The sequence below is a fragment of the Drosophila obscura genome, unplaced genomic scaffold (assembly GCF_018151105.1).
Source record: "Drosophila obscura isolate BZ-5 IFL unplaced genomic scaffold, ASM1815110v1 contig_4, whole genome shotgun sequence".
Lineage (NCBI taxonomy): Eukaryota > Metazoa > Arthropoda > Insecta > Diptera > Drosophilidae > Drosophila > Drosophila obscura.
In genome coordinates, this window is record NW_024542828.1 from 11,344,177 (window position 1) to 11,364,261 (window position 20,085).

The 20,085-nt window shown below is 43.2% G+C and overlaps 4 protein-coding genes across 5 annotated transcripts in view; 2 read left to right on the forward strand and 2 right to left on the reverse strand.

The window, feature by feature from the left end:
* The window catches only part of LOC111069986 (5'-AMP-activated protein kinase subunit gamma-1), a 60,848-nt gene extending 40,905 nt beyond the window's left edge, over positions 1-19,943 (reverse strand). Inside the window, exons 1-3 of one of the 2 annotated variants that reach the window (XM_022360263.2) lie at positions 19,585-19,943; positions 15,194-15,383; positions 14,968-15,128 (exon numbers count right to left, since the gene is read on the reverse strand). In XM_022360263.2, the coding sequence (XP_022215955.2) occupies positions 14,968-15,128; positions 15,194-15,341 (309 nt within the window). In that variant the 5' untranslated portion in view covers positions 15,342-15,383; positions 19,585-19,943. Of the gene's footprint in view, positions 1-13,227; positions 13,382-14,967; positions 15,129-15,193; positions 15,384-19,584 lie in introns of those variants that run through there. The other variant, XM_022360262.2, reaches the window with a different exon arrangement.
* On the forward strand, positions 2,783-5,528 carry LOC111069988 (sensory neuron membrane protein 1). The gene is made up of 7 exons (XM_022360270.2): positions 2,783-3,111; positions 3,178-3,335; positions 3,392-3,539; positions 3,883-4,137; positions 4,205-4,711; positions 4,782-4,960; positions 5,030-5,528. The coding sequence occupies exons 1-7, from the start codon at positions 3,001-3,003 to the stop codon at positions 5,367-5,369; spliced, it is 1,698 nt and encodes a 565-aa protein (XP_022215962.1). The 5' UTR covers positions 2,783-3,000; the 3' UTR covers positions 5,370-5,528.
* Positions 5,591-7,029, reverse strand: LOC111069991 (leucine-rich repeat-containing protein 15). The gene has a single exon (XM_022360273.2). The coding sequence runs from the start codon at positions 6,923-6,925 to the stop codon at positions 5,675-5,677; it is 1,251 nt and encodes a 416-aa protein (XP_022215965.2). The 5' UTR covers positions 6,926-7,029; the 3' UTR covers positions 5,591-5,674.
* On the forward strand, positions 10,448-12,216 carry LOC111069989 (nephrocan). The gene has a single exon (XM_022360271.2). It carries the CDS (start codon positions 10,516-10,518, stop codon positions 12,157-12,159), a length of 1,644 nt encoding a protein of 547 aa, XP_022215963.2. The 5' UTR covers positions 10,448-10,515; the 3' UTR covers positions 12,160-12,216.
* Positions 19,944-20,085: the final 142 nt, after the last annotated feature.

The following is a 20,085-nucleotide window of genomic DNA, read 5'->3' on the forward strand; positions in this document are numbered from 1 at the left end:
TATGCAATGCCCCTCTCACGTGATCTCCCCCTCCGTAATGATGATGATTCACCCCATATAGAGAGAGAGAGAGATGGAGAGACAGAGAGCAACGTGAAGGCCTCTGACGGCTGATAGCAGCAGAAATGTCACCCGCCTTCCATTGACTTCCCCGTTGGACGGAGTCGTAGCAGCAATTTATTAAGCGGCTGTCATCAGTCTCCGCGTTTATAATTGATCGACAGAGAATCAGAGACCTCAGGGGTTCACAGACTTTTCCTATGATAAGGATACAGATACAAGTACGGGTATAGTGGCAGAACTGGGATTATCTTCACCGCAAATGATTCGAGAAATTAGCAGCAGCTGAGATTCATTCTCGAGGAGGTGGCGGTGCGTTGGCTTTTCTCGATGGTCTGCTAATTGGCAAAAAAGGTGCCGCCACCGCCCGCACTCTGAGTTATTTGCAAAGTTATAAAAACTAACATCTGGTGGGCGGATATTTACCATCTGAACGTTTCTTTTTATTGTTTTTTAGCGATGGAAACCCTTGCTTAACCGGAATGCAATCATCGCTAAATAAAAACGATTATAGATCTCAAAGAAATAAGAAAAAATATACCAATAAAAACCATTTCCCAAGCTAGAATCTCTACCCATAATTTCGAACACAAAGACTTCCATTTTGCCTGGTTTTTCCTTTGTTTCACCTCTCGGAAACGCAAACAAAGCAAATTTATTATATTATTCTGCATAAAATCTATTGCATTACTGTGTAAAAAGGCCATAAAGATTGCAGGAATGTATCCATGCCTATATATAGATACAATATGTAGCCATAAGCAGTGGTAACATTTTTATCGAGCCACATGGCTCTCTATGGGGGTTTCCTCTGATAAAAAATGTCACGAAACTAAGCTGCAAACTCTCTTCGATAAGAAACATGATAGCCAATTGATCTGTTAAACAATCTCTTACGATATGATAAATAACCAATAAACATTCACTCGAAACAAAAGTGAACTGCAATCTTGAGAGCTCCAAGCCACAATTGTGGATCGTAATTGATAATATCCTCTTTCGCTTTCGGGTTACTCAATGCCTCTGCCGCGAACATAATCAAATTGCTGGCTTTTCAATTTGAATTTCCATTGGTTCAGCACAAAAACCAGCAGCAGCAGCGAAACAAACTTGGAGACTGGAGACGAAGCCTCTGGGGCTGGACTGGGACTGTTGTCAAGCGCATTTCAATTTGCATTTTTCACTCTTGACTTGCAACTCGTTTTTCTGTGTCACTTTTGAGGAGAGACCCCTTAGACCCCGTCAACCGTAAACCCTCTCCTCCTGACTCTCCGTATGTCCACAATCGGGTCGGCTGGCGTCACGTGTTTGGGGTTTTGCCATTCGTTTAAGTTTGTTTTGCTGTTCGTAATGTTGTTTTGCCCTCTGTTTTGAGTTCCAGTCTCAGTCTCAGTCTCAGTTTCAGTTTCGATTTCTGTTTATGTCAACTGAATTGAATGACTGACAGATTGGCTGAATGACTGACTGAATGTCTGAAGGGGGGCGTTACCGAGTCAAGGTGGCGGCAGATCATTGAACGCTATGGGACCAACTCAAGATCGTTTTTCATGCACAAAACTAAGAAAACGCTAGAAATTACTGTACTTTGCTTATTAGAAATTGACAGGGGATCACAAATGGATATCAGAGAAACTTTTAATAATACTTTTTGTAAGATCAAACCTTGAAATTTCAGCTCTTAAATGTGAATCAGCCTAAGTTCCCAGCAAATAAATGCCTACATATATCAGCACTTCTAAGAATAGTAAACCATATGCCATTCAAACTATAATTGAGCTCCGCAAAACTTCCATTACCTTAGGTTTCTTTTAAGGGATATTTCCCATGCCTTCGGGCCTCTTTCGGGGGATACCTCTCCACGTATGCTTTAATCAGACAACACTTGCTAAGGTTCCCCCCGTGGAAAACAGCCTGGTAATTGCCACAATTAGATAAACAAACCATTCCTCAGGAGGGTCAGACTAGAGAGGAGAAGTGGAGTGCGAGAGGTGCGATTAACAATGGAATATGGGCCAGGTGTCGTGTGGCTCGAATGCAATATCAATTGTAGGAGAGGAACAATTCAACCGAATCAAGTCCAAGTTCATAAATTGGCCCCAACGGTAGGAGAGAAGTTCAGACATATCGATGGAGACATACACGCAGAGATAAAGATCGAATAACGAACAGAGATCGGGAATCAATCGACTATAGAATAATCGTTGCACATGAAAATGCCATAAAATCCGTTCAAGCTATTTTCAGACTATATTTATGGACACCCCGACCGCTTTGATCATTCAACTGGTTTCTGTTTTTGGACTGCAAGAACCATTAAACGAAGATCGCTCGATGCATGATCAAATATTCCATCCGAAAAGCCCTCCCCAGATCTCGTTAAACCGCATTCGAATGTACGACTACAACCGAATGGAATATGAATATCCGCATAGTAAATAAGTATGTTCCGAGTGGCTTGGGTTTGAGTGGAGGAGAGCGAGAGAAAAACAATTTATAATACAACAAATACATGCAATTATTGATTTTATAAGTAGTGCCGTGTTTCTCAGATTGTTTTCTCCCCTGGTATCCTCCTATATCTGTGTGTGTTTCTCTGGTGTTTCCAAACGAATAATATTCGCACGTATTCGCATTTGTCTGTGGGGGGTGGGAGGAACTCCCGACCGTCCGTCCGTCTACTCTGAAGACACGAGAGACTCGCATTTCAGTTGCGTCGCGACTGTGAACCTCTCAAGCGGTTCTCTGCTGGGAAGAGCCCTCGAAAACAGATACGAATATCGGTTCTATACCTCATACAAGTGTAGATACACTAGGAGTTCGGAAAAGGAGTTCCCAAAGCAGTGGCAGATACGAAACTATTCCTAAAAGCGGTCTTAAGCGGTTCCCTACAGATTTCCAGATAGAAAACTATCTTCAAGGCAGAAAAGATACATTCGAAAGATGAAACTCCATCGCATGAAGCTGCTCTCTGGCTCCGCCGGCACCCTCATCTTTGCCATTCTCTTCGGTTGGGTTATGTTCCCAAAGATACTCAAATTTATGATCTCCAAGGTTCATAAAGTGCTTCGCGTATCTCCCGAAGAATTATCTCTAACAAAAAGTATGTCTAATCCGTAGCAAGTAACTCTAAAGCCCGGCACGGATGTCAGGGAACTGTGGTCGAATACACCCTTCCCCCTACACTTTTATTTTTACGTCTTCAATGTCACCAATCCGGACGATGTATCCCAAGGGGCTCGACCACGTCTCCAGGAAGTGGGTCCCTTTGTGTTCGAGTGGGTTTTTGGCATCCTTGTTGGAAATTTGGAAATGATTTTCTTCTCTTTTCAAGTGAATGGAAGGACAAGATTGATCTGGTGGATGATGCTGTGGAGGATTCGGTGACCTTTACCATGAGGAATACTTTTATTTTCAATGCGGCGGCATCGTATCCACTGACAGGAGAGGAAATTATTACTCTGCCACATCCCATTATGCAGGTAAGAGAATCCCTGAGCGGAGATCGACCTCTAAAGATGGAAAGAAATTAATTTAAAGATAGTTAGATACTTCTATAAAACTTTACACATCCGGAGTGCGCATGGATGACGTGTCCGTCCCCCATTTATTCTCTCTCTCTCTCTTTCTGTGGGAATTATGCAAATTGCATTCTCAGCAACACAAAAATTAACCTATCAAAATGTGAAAATCATATTAGAACTGCAATTACTCAGATACTTATCCGAGAGATACGCATTAGAGGCCTGCGACGAACAAATGCGACACTCATTCATTCAATCAATTTATCATAGTTATTATATTTTTCCCTTAAATTTGCTCCAGCCTGGCGGCATCACTGTGCAGCGGGAGCGTGCGGCTATGATGGAGCTGATTTCCAAGGCCATGTCTCTGGTGTTTCCTGGGGCCAAGGCCTTCCTCTCAGCCAAGTTTATGGATCTGTTCTTTCGTGGCATCGATGTGGACTGCTCACCGGATGAATTTGCTGCCAAGGCCCTGTGCACAGTGTTCTACACGGGCGAAGTGAAGCAGGCCAAGCAGGTCAACCAGACGCACTTTTTGTTCTCATTTATGGGGCAGGTAATGGTGCTTCTGGGATACGATGCTCCTGTCTCTGCAGATCCTCTCAAGATCTCTTTGCTTTTAGGCCAATCATTCGGACGCTGGACGCTTTACTGTCTGCCGTGGCGTGAAAAACAACAAGAAACTGGGAAAAGTCATACGATTCGCAGGGGAAACCGAGATGGATGTGTGGCCGGGGGATGAGTGCAACCAATTCCAGGGCACCGACTCCACCGTTTTTGCCCCTGGCCTCAAAAAGGAGGAGGGCCTGTGGGCCTTCACACCCGATCTGTGTCGCTCCTTGGGGGCCACCTATGTGAGGAAATCCTCGTATCATGGCATGCCATCCACCAGATTCACACTCGACCTGGGGGACATGCGTTCTGAGGAGAAGCTGCATTGCTTCTGCGATGATCCCGAGGATCTGGACACCTGTCCCCCAAGGGGCACCATGAATCTGGCACCCTGTGTGGGGGGTCCTCTGTTGGCCTCGATGCCTCACTTTTACAATGCGGATCCCAAGCTTGTGGCAGCCGTTGATGGCCTCCATCCGAATGAGAAGGATCATGCGGTTTATATTGATTTTGAATTGGTAAAAAAAGGAAGGGAAATCGGTGCAGGATACATTTCTATTTCTATATCTATCTATATTCACGTTGCAGATGTCTGGCACTCCCTTTCAGGCGGCCAAGCGCCTTCAATTCAATCTCGACATGGAGCCCGTGGAGGGCATTGAGGCCCTGAAGAATCTACCAAAGCTCATCCTTCCTCTCTTTTGGATCGAAGAGGGCGTGCACCTGAACAAGACCTACACGAATATGGTCAAATACACGCTGTTCCTGTGGGTGTCCTTTACGAGTACCTCTAGAAGTGTCTCCTGCTCTCATAGATCCCTTCTCTCCCCTTTCAGTGGCTTAAAATTCAACTCTGGCCTGCGTTGGACTCTCATCACCCTCTCTCTGGTGGGCCTCATGTCCGCTGCGTATCTTTTCTATCAGCATTCGGACAGCCTGGACATCACTTTGCCCCCGAAGATCCTCAAGGAAGTGAACAAAGTGGCCGATGCGGCCTTGAATTCAAAGCCCTTTGCTCCCAAGGCTCCTATCATGCCGCAGGCGACTATTCCGGGCACCAATCCTCCCACCAATCCTGTCGCCCAACCTCCTACAGGCATTCATCCTCCTGTGGCCTCGGTTCCAGGCATTTCTCCACCGCTAAATCTCAAAATGGAGCAAAGAGAGCGCTTTTAGAGGTTAAGAGAGCAAGAGGAGAGAGAGAGAGATCTCCGCGATCTCTGGGATCCACTGTACCGATCCCCACCCCACTGTAGTTTCTTAGTAGGGAAGCACCACATGTACGAGTAGTTTATATTAAATTCAAATGCTAATAAAATGCGACAGAAAACTTGTTTTTGGTGCCCATTGGAGCGGGCTTTAATCGATGATGAAAATAAATCATCGAATGAGCAGGAAAATCCACTGAAATGTCGAAGGAAATTGGTTGAAAGATTGATTAAACAAAGGCAAGTGGCAAGTTTATTTTCCTGAAAGTTTTCTTAATGATCTCCACATTTAAGTGTCGAATCCTCCTCCCAAAAGGTCACGTCCTTCGGCACACCCGTGTCGCTTAAGAGCTCCCTCAAATGTCCACACTTAATGGCATCTTCTTTGACAAAGAAGTCATAATCCACATCCTTGATGTAAATCTCTCGTAGTTTTTCCTGTTGTATCTCTAGATAGTCCAGATCTTTCAACTCGGCCAGCATGTCCATGGGATAGGTGATGCTCAAGCGCTCCAAACGGTTCGATTTCCATAGATCAGGCACCCCCTTGAGCTTCTCTATGCCCGACAGATCCAAATCCATCAATCTCGTGGCCTTTGATAGAAAATCCAGGCTCGAAAGATTCGCATTGGCCAAATGGAGCTGCTCTAGGGCTTGGGGTTGTGTAAGTCTCACATTTTCCAGCTGACGATTGTTCTCCAATTGAAGACTGATGATACGGCCATCGAGGATCACAGATGTTAGACCGCAATTGGAGGCCTGCAGCTCGTTGATGTTTCCTGTCAGATGAAGTCTCTTTAGCTGTGGATTATCCGAGAGTATGAGATGTGCTATCGTTGTAAAAGTATTCATGGATATCCGTTCTAGTAGATTATTTCTAACTGAGAGGAGTCTCAGTTCTTTGAAGAGTCCTCTGGGCAGTTCTTTCAAGTGATTGCTGTCCAGATTTACGCTCTGAAGTTCCTTCAAGGGAGAGAAAACATCTAGCGATATAATCTTCAATTTATTGTTGGATAGATTGAGTTTTCGTAGCTTTTTTAGATGCAAAAATACTCCCCTAGGGAGTTCCTCCAATTGATTATCGGATAAATTCAAATCCTCGAGCTCTGTCGAAAGATCAAAGGTGTTTCCTTCCATTTTCCTAATAGAATTTCCTCCTAGATTGAGTATCTTTAAGTTCTGCGAACCTTTGAAGCACTCTTTTTCTATGTGCTGCAGCTCACATTCCAGAACATCAAATTCAGCGAGTTGTGGCAGACATTGAAAGACATTTCTTGGTAGATTCGTCAATCGGGAACTGTGGATGATCAGAGCTTTATAGTTCTTGAGTTTCTTTCCTATATTCTCTCCAAAAAATGCCACCTCCGAGGGTGAGGGATACTCCAATCCCACACAGAGGCTCTCCTGACAATCCAATCGCTCCACTGCCACTTCCTTTAGCTGTATCCGCGTCTGTGACTCACAAATGGGGGCCACAAACAACAAAATCGTCCACAGATCTTTTAGTTTTCGCAGCGACAGCATCTCTGTGGATCTCTGTTGATGAAGAACTAAACATATAACTGGATTTGAGATGCTTTTATGTCACATTTAAGACGAGAAAACAGAACACGACCTTCGGCAAAAATACAGAAACAGAGCATCAAAAAACTGGTCTTCAAATTTTGGATTTTTGTTTTGTTTTTCTGATCATAAAAATTTATGATTCCTCTTCAATGAATATTCGCCGGAGCTCCTCCACTCGGCGATTATTTTGTTCATTTTGAAGCAATAGCCGGGCGATAAGCACGTTCTCTCCACTCGACACTCGACAATCGACGGAGTCCCCCCAGTTCGAGTAATCCTATAAATTATAGGCATTTGGAATACTTATCAGCTGATAGGACGGGAGTGCCGCTACCGCTCTGCCCGCTCTGGCCACTCTGTCACAGAAAGTGTGTCTCAGTTTTGGCCTATATTCATTCAGGAATATCCACCAGCAATTTTTCCCCAAGCTTCGATTTTCACTCTTATTTAGGGGCAAATGCAAGATGAGGGTGTTCAATAGATTCTCGGTAAAAGAAACTGATGTCAGAATCTCGTTGAGAGCAGTATTCTGTGGGCCCTAACATGGAATCCGTGCCTGTCTCCTATATTTGTATGGAGTTTCCCCCTAGCTTCAGTTTCTGGTAGTTCTACTATACCTCGAAAAGAGTCTGTATAGCTCTTCGGGGTTTTGCATTCTCATAATGTCAGAATTTCTATCCACAGTTTTTATTGGTTGAACAGCTTGCTGTCCCTTTTTTGGGTGCTATTATCTATTCGAAATTAATCAATAATTATAGTAATTATTTACGCAATCTTTCAATGGATACTTTTGCGTATCAGAATAAACACTTTTGTTCATTAATTTTACAATCTGTAGATATGCGTGACACTTCCGTCGATGATCGATATTCGGGTACATAGTTCACACTCGTACAGAGGTAAATTGCGGCAGTTTCCGTTAATCCCCCCAAATACGATTCCACCACTGAACCGCGCAGTCAAAAATCTATGATTATTAATATTATGCACTATTAATATTAATATAATGCACTTTTTCTACCAATATCACTCCGTAAATCATCCATTACTCATAGACAAACATTAAAATCTTCTATCCTCTTAATTATCCATAAAGTTTTAATAGTACTCAAAGTACTATAAACCACCAAGTGGTTGGCTCTCTGCATTAATGTGCAAATTATCTCATTTTCCCCCTCTAGAATTATATCATCATTCTGTGAACAATTTCGTCATCGTGTGAACAAAAAATTTCTGTGATTTATTTCACTGGAAAATCTTAAACATTTTGCGCCTGACTTGAGCAATAAAATTAATGAAATAAATAAAGTGCTATAAACTGACAGAAGGCGCCACATAAAAGAGCAGCATGCCCCACAATAGACCTCACTTTACTCATAAAAGTACGAACAGTACGTTCTACATATATAGAAAGAGATATCCAGCGTGACTGATGGCTATATATTATAAGATATATACAAGGTATATGTATATAAGAGCACGTATTCCCCTATTTTATATTGCATTTGTTTGCACATTAAAACTATGGGGGAAATTTTGTTGATTTGCATGGAAAGGCAGTCTGAGGCGGAGGCGAGGCGACGATGTGTGCGGATCGGAACGGATCGGGCGCACAGAAAACAAAAGAAAGGGAACAGAAAAGGGCAGAGAACATGTAGGCTACAACTCTTGGATACACTATGGCACTTTAGGAAGCTCTTGCTCTTAGAAAGATCTCTCAAAATGTCCCACACTGTTACATATATCCCCACTAATGCAGCATACCCCGTTATAGAGAGGGAGCACTACATTCTGATGATGATTCCTTCGTTCTCTCCGAGTTCTCTTGAGGGATATGCAAAGTAATTGCTGGAAATTGAATTGAAAACAAGAGTGCGACATTCGTTTTATATCGCTAAACGAAGTCATGCCATTCCAATTGAGAACCCAAGCAATATAAATAGATATATAGAGAGATATACATACATATGTACATATTTATGTAGACATCATCGTACATCATGGCTCAAATAATTAAAATACCATTGGACTACTACTAATAATCATCTTTAAACAATAAACAAATACTCGTAAGCAGATCAATTATAATTTCCAATGACAGGGGAGAAATTCCCCTTTTGTTTGCTTGGAATAAAACCTTAAGTCTCCCCCTCCCATGAAAATAGCAGGCGATAATTCTCAACAAGCGTATAAATTTGTTTGTTGAAAGCTTTAACCGACTTTGAATTTGAATTCCTTTAGCAATTTAAATACTTTTTTGTTGTTGTTTTTCGTTTGTCGTCATTCGTTGAGCTGCAAAATAATTGAGCGACTAAAAAGCAGGTTGAACGTGTTCCCCGTTCCGATAATAAATTTTTTATAATTTTTATGATATTTTTCCATTAATTAACAAGCGTCTTCGGCTTCTTTCACCTAATAAATATTATAAATTGTAAGTAAAATTTCGCAAGAATTTGATTTGAATCTCTGCCAAAATGATTCTTTGTAAATAAATAGAAATAGAACAGCCCTTAAGGCAGCATTACTTGCAGAAACCCCGTTTCCTATAGAATGAAGACTCTTTGGTGGAACATGAATCATCTTCCAAAGCAGCAGCAAATCAGAGTGATTTTTATTATATTCTAAAAAGAGACTTTTACGATCTACAAAAAGAATAAAATGTATACAAATTTTTTAGAGGAATGTACATATGTACATATTTCCACGGGTTTTCCATGGGCGGGAAATATTCCAGTCTACGGCCAAGTCTCTGCTTATCAGCAGCCAAATGATTTCCACCTTCTGTGTGCCACAAACAAAAGCTTCAAGTAAATTAAGTAAATAATACTCCATGATAAGAGGGCAGACGGAAGAGCAGAGCTTGTTGGACTTGTTGGCTGGACATTTCATGGGCTGAAATCTGTTTATGACCATAATATAGGCATTCTCTATAGAACAGAACCACCAGAGCGCGCAACTTCAGATAGACAGAGACAGATACAGACATAAAGAGTCGCTATATGTACTCTCCTCTGCTCTCTATAGAAAAAACCCAACCAAATAATGATTCGAATGTATTGTAATACACATGTCAAAACGATGATGACAACAAAATAAAACAGATTATATTTAGCTGCCACATACGATTACTACACATAGTAGCCAATTCATTATTTTCTCTATAAAAATCGCAGAGAGAGGGAGAGAATATTAAACATTTAATCGAATGAAATTTGAATGTAGATCAAAGTTTTCTTTAACTGTAACTATAAATATCCCAACGATAATTTAACGATGGCTGCCACAGGAGGAGTGGGTCTCACTGAAGTTAGAGTATTCACTGAGCCGATCTTTGAAGCTCTGCTAAATAAATGTATATATTTTTTTTTTGCAAAATCAAAACACCATGAATACTCGATAGAATGAAAATTATATAGAAGTAGATGGAAGGGCGGTATAGCATTATAGCATTATAGCATTATGGCATCATATTCGTGGCTTATCGTTTCAGTTGAGAGCTGATCGTGAACCGCGGAGCACAGCTACAGCCACAGCCGCACACGCTCCAAATGTACGTCCGGAATTGCCTTGTGGTGTGGTCCCTGGTGTCTGTGGTGCTGTTGGTGGTGGCATCAGCAGAGATCCCACCAAATCTCATCCGCGTGGAGAGCCTGACGGATCACTGCCTCGTCAAGGCGGAGCAGACCCGCTGCACTGGCTTTAATTTCGACAGCGACGGCGAGAGGGCCTCCTTTGACCTTCAAACGGAGGTGAGGATCACCCCTGATGGCAGCACATACGAGGTGGTGGGCGATGACCAACCCACGGGAGCACTGATCTTCGAGAACTGCACCTTTGTGCACTTTCCCGCCAGGCTGTTGCACAGTCTGGAGGTTACCGAGCTGGACATGCGATCGTGTGGCATCAGGCACATGCGGTGGGACAGCTTCGCAATGGGTGCCGAGAAGCTGGTGATTCTCCTCCTGGCAGACAACCTGCTGGAAGAACTCAAGGATAAGAACTTCAATGGAGCGGGAAATCTGCAGTTCCTGTTCCTCAATCGGAATAAGATCGGGAATCTGGAAACGGACACCTTCGATGGTCTGCAGAATCTCCAGTACTTGGATCTAAGCGAAAACCAAATCGAAGAGCTTCCCCCAAGGATCTTTGACGACCTGCAGAGCCTCCAAACAGTGGTCCTGGCACACAATCTGCTGACGAGCATCGCAGGCGATTTGTTTGCCTACAATCCCCGCCTCCATAGCGTTTCCTTGCACACAAATCGTCTGGAGGATCTGGAGGAGCACGCCTTCCGCGTGGGGACGCAGCACCGCCGGCTGCATTCGCTCGATATATCGCACAATCCCCGGCTGACTGTGCTGCTCCTCAACCTGAACGTCAGCCGCTTGATGGTGCGCAACTGCTCGCTGGACCGCGTCAATCTCTACGGATCGGTGACGGAGGTCGACCTCAGCGATAACCGAGTGCGGGAGCTGTACTTCCCCGCCTCGGAGACCCTCGAGTATTTGGTGCTGCGCAACAATTCGCTCGTCCAGATGGCCTCACTCACGCGTGTTCCCCGCCTGCGCCACTTGGACGTGGCTGATAATCCCGGACTGGCCCCCCTGCCCGAGGACTGGCAGACGCCCGAGCTGGAGGTCCTCGATTTGCGGAGCACAGGACAGCAGGAACTGCCACTGGAGGCGCTGCAGGGGATGCCACAGCTCCGAAAGCTGGATATTTCCGGGAACAATCTCACGGATATCGATCCGACGGCATTCCCACTGCTCTCCGAACTGACGCACTTTTATCTGCATGCGAACAACTGGAACTGCTTCAGCCTGCGAAACATCATGGACATCCTCATCCGCTCCAATGGCATCACCTACACGGTGGACACTGTGGACCCGGATTTCCCTGGGGAATACATCCATGGAATTGCGTGCATGTACCGCCAGCCAGAGAGGGAGCCTCTGGGAGGCTATTCCTCCACTGAGATCGACTCGGGCTTCTCCGCCAGTGTGGAGTCTACGCAACAGATGAGCGAGCCCGCAGAGGTTGAAAAACTTCGCAAGGAACTCAAGTCCGTGGTGCAACATTTTGAGGCAAAGTTCGATAGGATAATGGAGGCTTTGGAAAAGCTGAACGATCGCATGTCCTCCATTGAGAAGCTCAATGACACCATCTGGAATCAGGTCACACTTTCTGTTTAATTACTGTTTGATCTCCAATCTAAGTGTTGTATTGTTTGGGTAATAAATTTGCTTATCGATTTGTTTTGAGCTCAATTTCCGATTGGTCGTGTATCGAGAGAGCATCGACAAAGAGATATCTCTGCTGGCAATGCCCTTCGCCTGGCCTTCGCTCTGGCTGTCGCCCCGTAAAAATTGCAATTTGCTTGTAAATATTGCCTGTATTGTTTTTTGTTTTGTCGAATACGTAACAAAATATTTGCACGAAAATATTGATTTTCAAGCCAAAGCAAAGTCGGTGAGGGGTTGCCTGCCTTTGGCTGCTCCGATGGTCGGCCCAAAGATATGGAAGAAGAGAGGTTCATTCAACTCTTGGGGGAATGAAAGAATAAACAGAACTGAATTGGGAGAACCCGAGCTGAAATTGCGTAAGTAAGAAAGTTTTTACCAGAGAGTTTTCCTACAACAATTCAATAGAATTAATTACATTGATGGCCTGCTAATTTCCAAGATAAACAAAAACTGTTTCAGTTTGCAAGCAAGACCTAACGACCGTGTTCATGCGATCTGTCTATATAACCGATTCACTCTCTATGTACATATGTATAAATACATATGTACATATGTATACTCGCACTCCCTCTGTATATACACAAAACTCTCTGTGCGGTCCGTGTTTATTCGAAATGCAGTTTTCTGTTTAACGGTAATTGGCACACAACTCGTGCCGATCGGCGCAACTGTAAATGTTAGCATTCGATATTACCATATTCTCTATACTATATATAGTATATGTACAAATATATTCCGCCAGAAATCAAAGGTCGAACACTTGATGTGTGTTGGCTCCACAGGTCTTTGCGTCTAATTGAAAGGTGTTTCAAAACTAAGTTACCAAAAAGAGATAATACGGATAATGTCCCCCCCAAGATTGGGAGATAAAGAGCAAAATGTCATACGCGCAGCTCATATCAACACAAAAGAAACGCAAAAAGGCATACACAAATAAATCATATATTTTTGGCAATTTAACAAACAAGTATAGGGAGGGGGTGGGGGGTAAAGGGTAGACTAAGAAGTAGCACCAACCTTTTTGTTTTTATTAATCAGCAACTGGGAGTGATGTTGATTCTCTTGTTGAATGGAAATTTAACACACACAAATGCACTGACACAGTCACCGTCACAATTATGTGAACGGACAAAAAAACTAGTTGAATTTTGTAAACAATTTCGCGATTAGGCTAAAAATCATTGTAAACAACAAGAAAACGGACGTTTATTGAAGATTAAACCGAAAATATTATTATTATTATTTGAGTTGGCTGGGGGGGGCAGGAGATGTTTAAACATCCCAAACACTTGGAAGGTGTTGACTTTCGAGATTAGATTAATAACATTTCCACACTCACACACACCAACACCAACACACACAAGCACGCACTCATTTCTCACTGCTTAAGTAATTATCAGCCATTTTGTTCAACACCAAATAAATCACACACCAGCAGCAACAACAACAACAACAACAGCAGCAATAAGGAGAATTAATTGATTTTAATAAATACAATGCGAGCGGGAAAAATTATTCGGGCGCGCGCTTTTACTTTGGATTCCTTCAAGAAGGATAGAGCGAGAGGGCGAGACGTTCCACTGATCGGGTCAGAACTGTAAGCATAGGAGGGGGTCGCGGGTAGCTGCTGCTGCTGATGCCCACGTCACTGGCACTCTCACAAATTTAATTTATTTAAGAATTATTACAACAAAAAGCAGCAAGAGTCGCAACGAAATTAAAGAAGCAACGAAGGCAAATAAAAGTGTTTATTTGTCCATGGAAAATTTCCAAACTCTGCCAAACCTCCCCCCGTCAGCCAGCGTTTGCTTCCCATGTACGTGCGTGCGAGTGTGTGCTAGTGTGCGTAACAGCTGATCACTGATTATTGATTTTTTATTTAATTATATGCTTGTACACTCCAGCACAATTGTTGCAACAGGCTGATCAAGTAAATGATAAATCCCGACTGGCCTGGCGTTTGCCAAGTATTTTGCGCACATTTCCAAGACACCAGAGCAAGAGATTAAATGGCAATATTGCACTTCACGAGGGGCTTGTTGTTGTTGTTTTGTTTTGTTGGATTTGTCGTAAATAGTCGGACGACTACGAATTCCATTCGCGCACAATTAAAAGCTTTGCACGCAGCTTATCAATATTATTCGCCACCAAAATCACACATTCCACACACACACAAATATCCAAATATCCAGCCAACTGTTGTTGTTGTTGGAAGTATTGGTACCGTACACAGACCGTACCGACCGTACCGACCGAGAAAAAATTTAAATTTGTTTAATATTAAATATACCGCAATATACTAAGAATTGGTGCAACATTTTCAGGGCAGTATATCATATCGAGTACGGCAACCCTATGTTCAGGGCAGTATTTCATATCGAGAACGGCAACCCTATTTTCAGGGCAGTATTTCAGCAGTGTAGCAGTCAGCTTTTGTCATACAGCAAATCAGAGCGCGCCAAAGGGGAAACAATTTAAAAGTATAATTCGAAATATTTTGCAGGCAAAGTTGGAAAGATACACCATGTAAAAACCCTATCGTTGAGCCATAAATAAGAAGCATTTTTGGCCTGGGCATGCCCTTGGCCCCCGCTATCAAAATCTGTGCCAAATAAACAAACTTTACAACTTCATTTTCACCCCAAAGAAAATCAATAAAAATGGCGCATTGCACTGAAGCCATGACGCCACCAGAAGCAGCCAAAGCAATACCAACTTCATTCTCCATTCACCATTTCCCTCCACCCTGCCACTCACCTGCTCAACGTCAAAGTCCCATTCGGGCGAGGGAGAGCGTGCTGCTCGGCCGCCGGGAGGGGGTGTACGTGTACCCAGGGCCGGGGATCCTGCCTGCGGCTCCTCGGGTATGACAGCGAAGCGCCCGCGCTGCAGGATGGGTGAAATGGCGCCATAATTAGCTGCAATGGGAGCAAGCAATTAGCACGACAGACAACAAGCAAGAGGATTTCGATCCAACACTTACACGTGGGCATCAGGCGGAAGCGTCCCAGCGTCGTTTCCGGAGGTCCTTGGGGGGTGGATGATGTGATGCGGAAGCGTCCGCGGCGGGCGGCGGCCACATCCTCATAGTTGGCGCCCCCTGCCGCTCCTCCTCCAGCACTGCTGTGCATGCTGTTGTATTATATTTTAAACGTTAATTCAACACCACAACACTGCAACAGAGAGAGAGAGAGAGTGAAAATCAATATGGCCGTTAGCTTTTGGTCAGTGAATCGCATCGCATCTCTAACGGGCTCCTTGCACGCAACGGTTTCTTCCAGCGCCTCAATGTGCGCTACTAACGGTGCCCCCCACTATGGCCATCCCGCTCACTCATGCGGCAGGAAATCATCATTTTAAAGCTCACAAAAAATGCAATAAAATGACAGAAAGCATTCCTCAAAAGTGTGCCATTCAAGTCATTCAACTGCAGAAAGAGATGGTCAGACAGAGGGGATTGAGAGCAACCAAAAGATACACAGAGAGAGACAGAGAGAGAGAGTGGTCAAACAGCTGTCTTCCCGCCACGCGACAATGCGGCGTATGTGTAATATTTCGTCAAATTGAAATGTTCTCTTTCGTTTTTCGCATCGTTAATTACAAATTCTGACGAGTTTCGCTAGAAATTTATTAGTTTATTTTGTTCGACACTTTTATTGGACATTTCTACACATCAAAGTGAAACAATTACGAGCACTGATGGCATGTCATATATGACGGCTAGACGGAGGGGTTACAGGGGGTTTTTTATGGCGATATTCTTAAAGGGAAACTTATGGAGGAAGGTAATGAATGCATTACTTTGTTTGACCAGAAATTTATCTCTTAAATTTCCCATTTTACGTCACTGATTTTGCATTTGTCGTCTTTTATTTCTCAGCTATTTCTTGGCACTTTTCTAGAATTATTTCGTCTTATTTACGTAAACAAGTCAATGACTGAACAATCTATACATACATATTTATTTGATTCAACCATTTTACGAGTATTTACATACCTAAATAAATTTGTTTCTTTTTTTGTTCTGTGTGTTCCGTGCCCAGAAATTAAAGAACTCTTAAGTTTATTTTGCTATAAGTTTATTTGTTTTATTAAGGAAATAAACACTCTTATTGGGGACATTTGCTCGATAATCAATTTCACTTGCATTGAATATTATTTTGTAAGCTTTATTTTCCGATATTTCTCGTGACTTGGCTGTCATTTGGCCGTTGTCTTTCTGCGGCACAGGCAAAAGAACGTTTGCATAACACGCACATATATAGTACATTTCATTCCATTCCGATACATAATATACTATAGTATGTTTCAGTTATGGGCATAGCCACTCTGGATGTTGTTCTCGGGAACTGTTTGATGATTTTTTATTGATTTTCTGTTCGCGTTGCTCGACAAATTAACACAGAAACACAAAAAATACAACATTAAAAAACACAGACCGAATAATAATATTTAGAACTCAACCCGGTGCAAACACTTTCCCACTGTGGAGCCGTGGAAATAATAAAAACAAAGAGCATGCGAGCTGAAACAAAGCAGAGACACAGGGACAGGGAGAGACACAGCCAGAGAAAGAGAGAGAGAGAAAGAGCAAGCGGCTGGCTGGGACTGCGGAATTTCGCGTTTTGTTTTATGCAACTGCCAAAAATTAAATTGGCCAACAACAGCGACGAGACCGAACGAGTCCGAAAGCGAAAACGAAACGCGGCCAAAATGAATGCAGCACCAAAATAAACCGAACGAAATTGCGGCCGAAGAAGCCAAAAGAAAGAAAGAGCAAGCAACAACAAGTCCAATAACAAGAGTCCAAAATGCATTCGCTAATTGGCAAAGAGAGCGCAAGCCAGGCAAGGTATACTCCATGGAAGGTGTGGGTGTGCAAGAGAGCGGCCTCTTTTTGGGAGCCAAACTTGTTTTACTGAGAAGCAGAGAGAGTACTATCTTACCTTAGAATTTCACATAGGTACCTTAAAAGCAACCAAAGGAAACAGAGAGATGGAGAGGGAGAGAATACCAGGGAGAAACTGCATTGCATTGGGGGTTCATTGAAAGACGAAGCAGAAAAAAACAAATGGTCGCATGTGCAATGAAGAGAGCTTCAGCGAAGAGAGATAGAGAGAGCTGTATTATGTTTAATTCATAAAAGCACAGAGGCAGAGCAGAGAGACCTCGCGACGTCTTCCACAGAACGAACCAGAAATTGCGTATACGCAACAACAACAAAAGAGCGGTCGGCCATCATCAGCTGTTTCCTTTGCAAAACCAAACACGTGAGTGCACAGCGAGGGGGAGGAAAGGAAAGAGACAGAACGGAGGGATTGCTTGGTGCTAATTGGAGATTGTTTCTACAGATGCCGACGCTCATCTGATGAGGATGGGGGCGGACAAGGAGGATGCTGATGATGAAAATAAAACTGAAATTTAATTGGAAAAGCGTATGACTCATTTCGCTTGGGCGGATTAATAGTGCAGAAGGAAGAAAAGAAAGAGGAATAGCATCCAGTATCCAAATCATGCCTTGATGAAATTAACTTCAGAGAAAACACACCCAATAAAAAGTGTGTTCGTTTTATATCGATTAAAATTCGATTCAATTGATTCTGTATTATCTGAAACTTTTAATTTTAAAAGCGTATTTCCCGCTTTTTTCCCTATTCCAGTGAATTATTTATGTGAAATCGCCAATCTAATCAATAGCAATCTGCCGTTCACTAAGCGCACGAAAACATAAAGAAATTCTAAGGAAAATTATAAACAATCTCATTAATAAAGAGATGATGAATAGATTTTCCTTTTGAATTTTCTTACAATTATCTCAGGCAAAAGCGAACTATCCCATCCCATCCATCATTATAGTCAACAGTTTAGAGGCAAACAATTTTCACGTTTCGCTTGGCGAAGAATCTGACGCGATTTGCGTCTGAGGAAAAGCAGCGCGGAAAACTTTTGCCCACCCACAAAGGAAATTTCTGCTATTCTCGTTGGCTTTTCTTTGTTTTTCTTTTGGGCGAACATCCAAACATGTGACTCGGACCCCCCCAGCACGACCCTCCTTAGTGGCAGTGGATGACATCATGGGCGGCGTAGTGGGGGGCTTGAGTGACGACGACCTGGTCGGGCAGACAGTTGGGCCCGAAAAACAAACACACAAACGTGTGAAATATGAAAAAAAAAAAACAGTTTATAAATAGAGAAAGAGCAGCTCGATTCTCTTTTACTTTTGGCCTTTATTGCTCACATAAATTGGTTGTTGCTTTTATTTTGGTCGAATGTCAAATGCGTTTGTTGGCCTCCGGCTCGGGCGTCAGGTAAGAGAGCCGTGACGACCACAACCCGGCGAAAGTGAAAGTTTTTAGGATCCGTTCTACCACATGCAATTCAGAATTTATTTAAAGTTTAAACACATGATGTCAGTATTTGTATTTGTTTCGACTATCAGCCTGTCCATATAATCATTTGCAGATGTCTCTCTGCCCCAGACATCGAAAGATGTGCGATAGCTAAATGCGGCTCTCTATCTGTGTCTCCCACTCACACTCTCTCGCTCTCTCTCTCTCTGTGACGCATTATCAGTGTGAAAACTCATTTCATTGAACCACATGTACATAAGTAAGTATATAAGTACATAGCCCGGTTGTCCGGGTATATTATTTATGCATTTGCTCTTTTGTTTTGTTTGGGATTCATGAGTTTATTGTTGCGCTCCGCTCCGTACTTGTGTGGGCGATAAGAGGGGCTTTCCACTATCTGCCGCCGTGGCGGCCGCTAGCATAAATCACTTTCCCACTATAATTTCCGTAGATAGTACGTGCAAAAGTATGAAATTTAATAAAACTACAGGATGTGCATATTTTTGTCTGATACTATAGGGGAAGGCACTTCGCCGGCTTCTATTTGGACAGTGTGCCAGAGGGAGAGAAGAGAAGTTTACGTCACAAGCACATCAACAACAACCAAACCGGCAAAATATTAACGGTACAACCACCCACCATTCCGAGAGACGAGGGCGAGAGAGCGTTCACTTCACGTTGGGGGTGTCTTCATGTTGAGACACATCCTCTCACCCTCGTCGAATGGCTTGACAACATGCGAGACCATATCGAAATTTTGCAATGCCCTGCATCTGGTTTGCCGTTCAGATTACTTGCCATTGTCGCATATATTTCACAATTACTTCGATGGCTTGTATCGCCCCACTCACTTTCGATCGAATTCAGTCGCTAAAATTAAGCTACATCACTGAGAGACACTCACACAGGCACAAGCGGACGTCACCAGGGGCAGGCAGTGGTGGTGGCCAATACACACAGGCAAACAGCTGGCAGCCCCCACCAGCAACAACAACCAGCAGCCAACACAAGAATAAGAACTCACCGAATGGCAAAAATATTGGGATTTATGTAAATCAGCACGGAATTCGTTCTGCTTCTGAATTGATTATTCTTAAAAACACTTTTAGGCACTGGTTCGGATCACAAAGCATGCATAATCGGCATTTTGTTTGATTTCACTTACGACACGACACTCGGAACGGAAGGGAACGGAACTTTTATTGCAATTTCGCGCGACTTTATGCCGTATCCTTGGGCTGTTACGCGGTCACCGCTGCGTTTGTTCACTCTCAAAGACCGTTCACGTTAATTTCACCTCATTGCCTTTGGTTGCAGCTGTTGTGTAACAAGCAGCAGGATCAATTAGTTTAAACATTTCGAAAACATTTAATTAAAATTCGAGCGCAACGGCAACAAAAACTCGAACCGTAATATGCCAGGGCTGGAGCAAACCAATATTTCTGCAGCGTGTACCTATCGATATCGAATTGGTGGTGCTGTAAGGCGCGAAAACATTGATAAAACTAATATTAGTTCAATAATT

Excerpts from the sequence above, each read along its gene's own strand:
- LOC111069988 (XM_022360270.2), top strand. The coding sequence starts at position 3,001 with ATGAAACTCCATCGCATGAAGCTGCTCTCTGGCTCCGCCGGCACCCTC. Across the intron at positions 3,112-3,177 it reads TCAAATTTATGATCTCCAAG|CAAGTAACTCTAAAGCCCGG; the intron begins GTTCATAAAGTG and ends TCTAATCCGTAG. Across the intron at positions 4,712-4,781 it reads TTTATATTGATTTTGAATTG|ATGTCTGGCACTCCCTTTCA; the intron begins GTAAAAAAAGGA and ends TTCACGTTGCAG.
- LOC111069989 (XM_022360271.2), top strand. The coding sequence starts at position 10,516 with ATGTACGTCCGGAATTGCCTTGTGGTGTGGTCCCTGGTGTCTGTGGTG.
- LOC111069991 (XM_022360273.2), bottom strand. The coding sequence starts at position 6,925 with ATGCTGTCGCTGCGAAAACTAAAAGATCTGTGGACGATTTTGTTGTTT.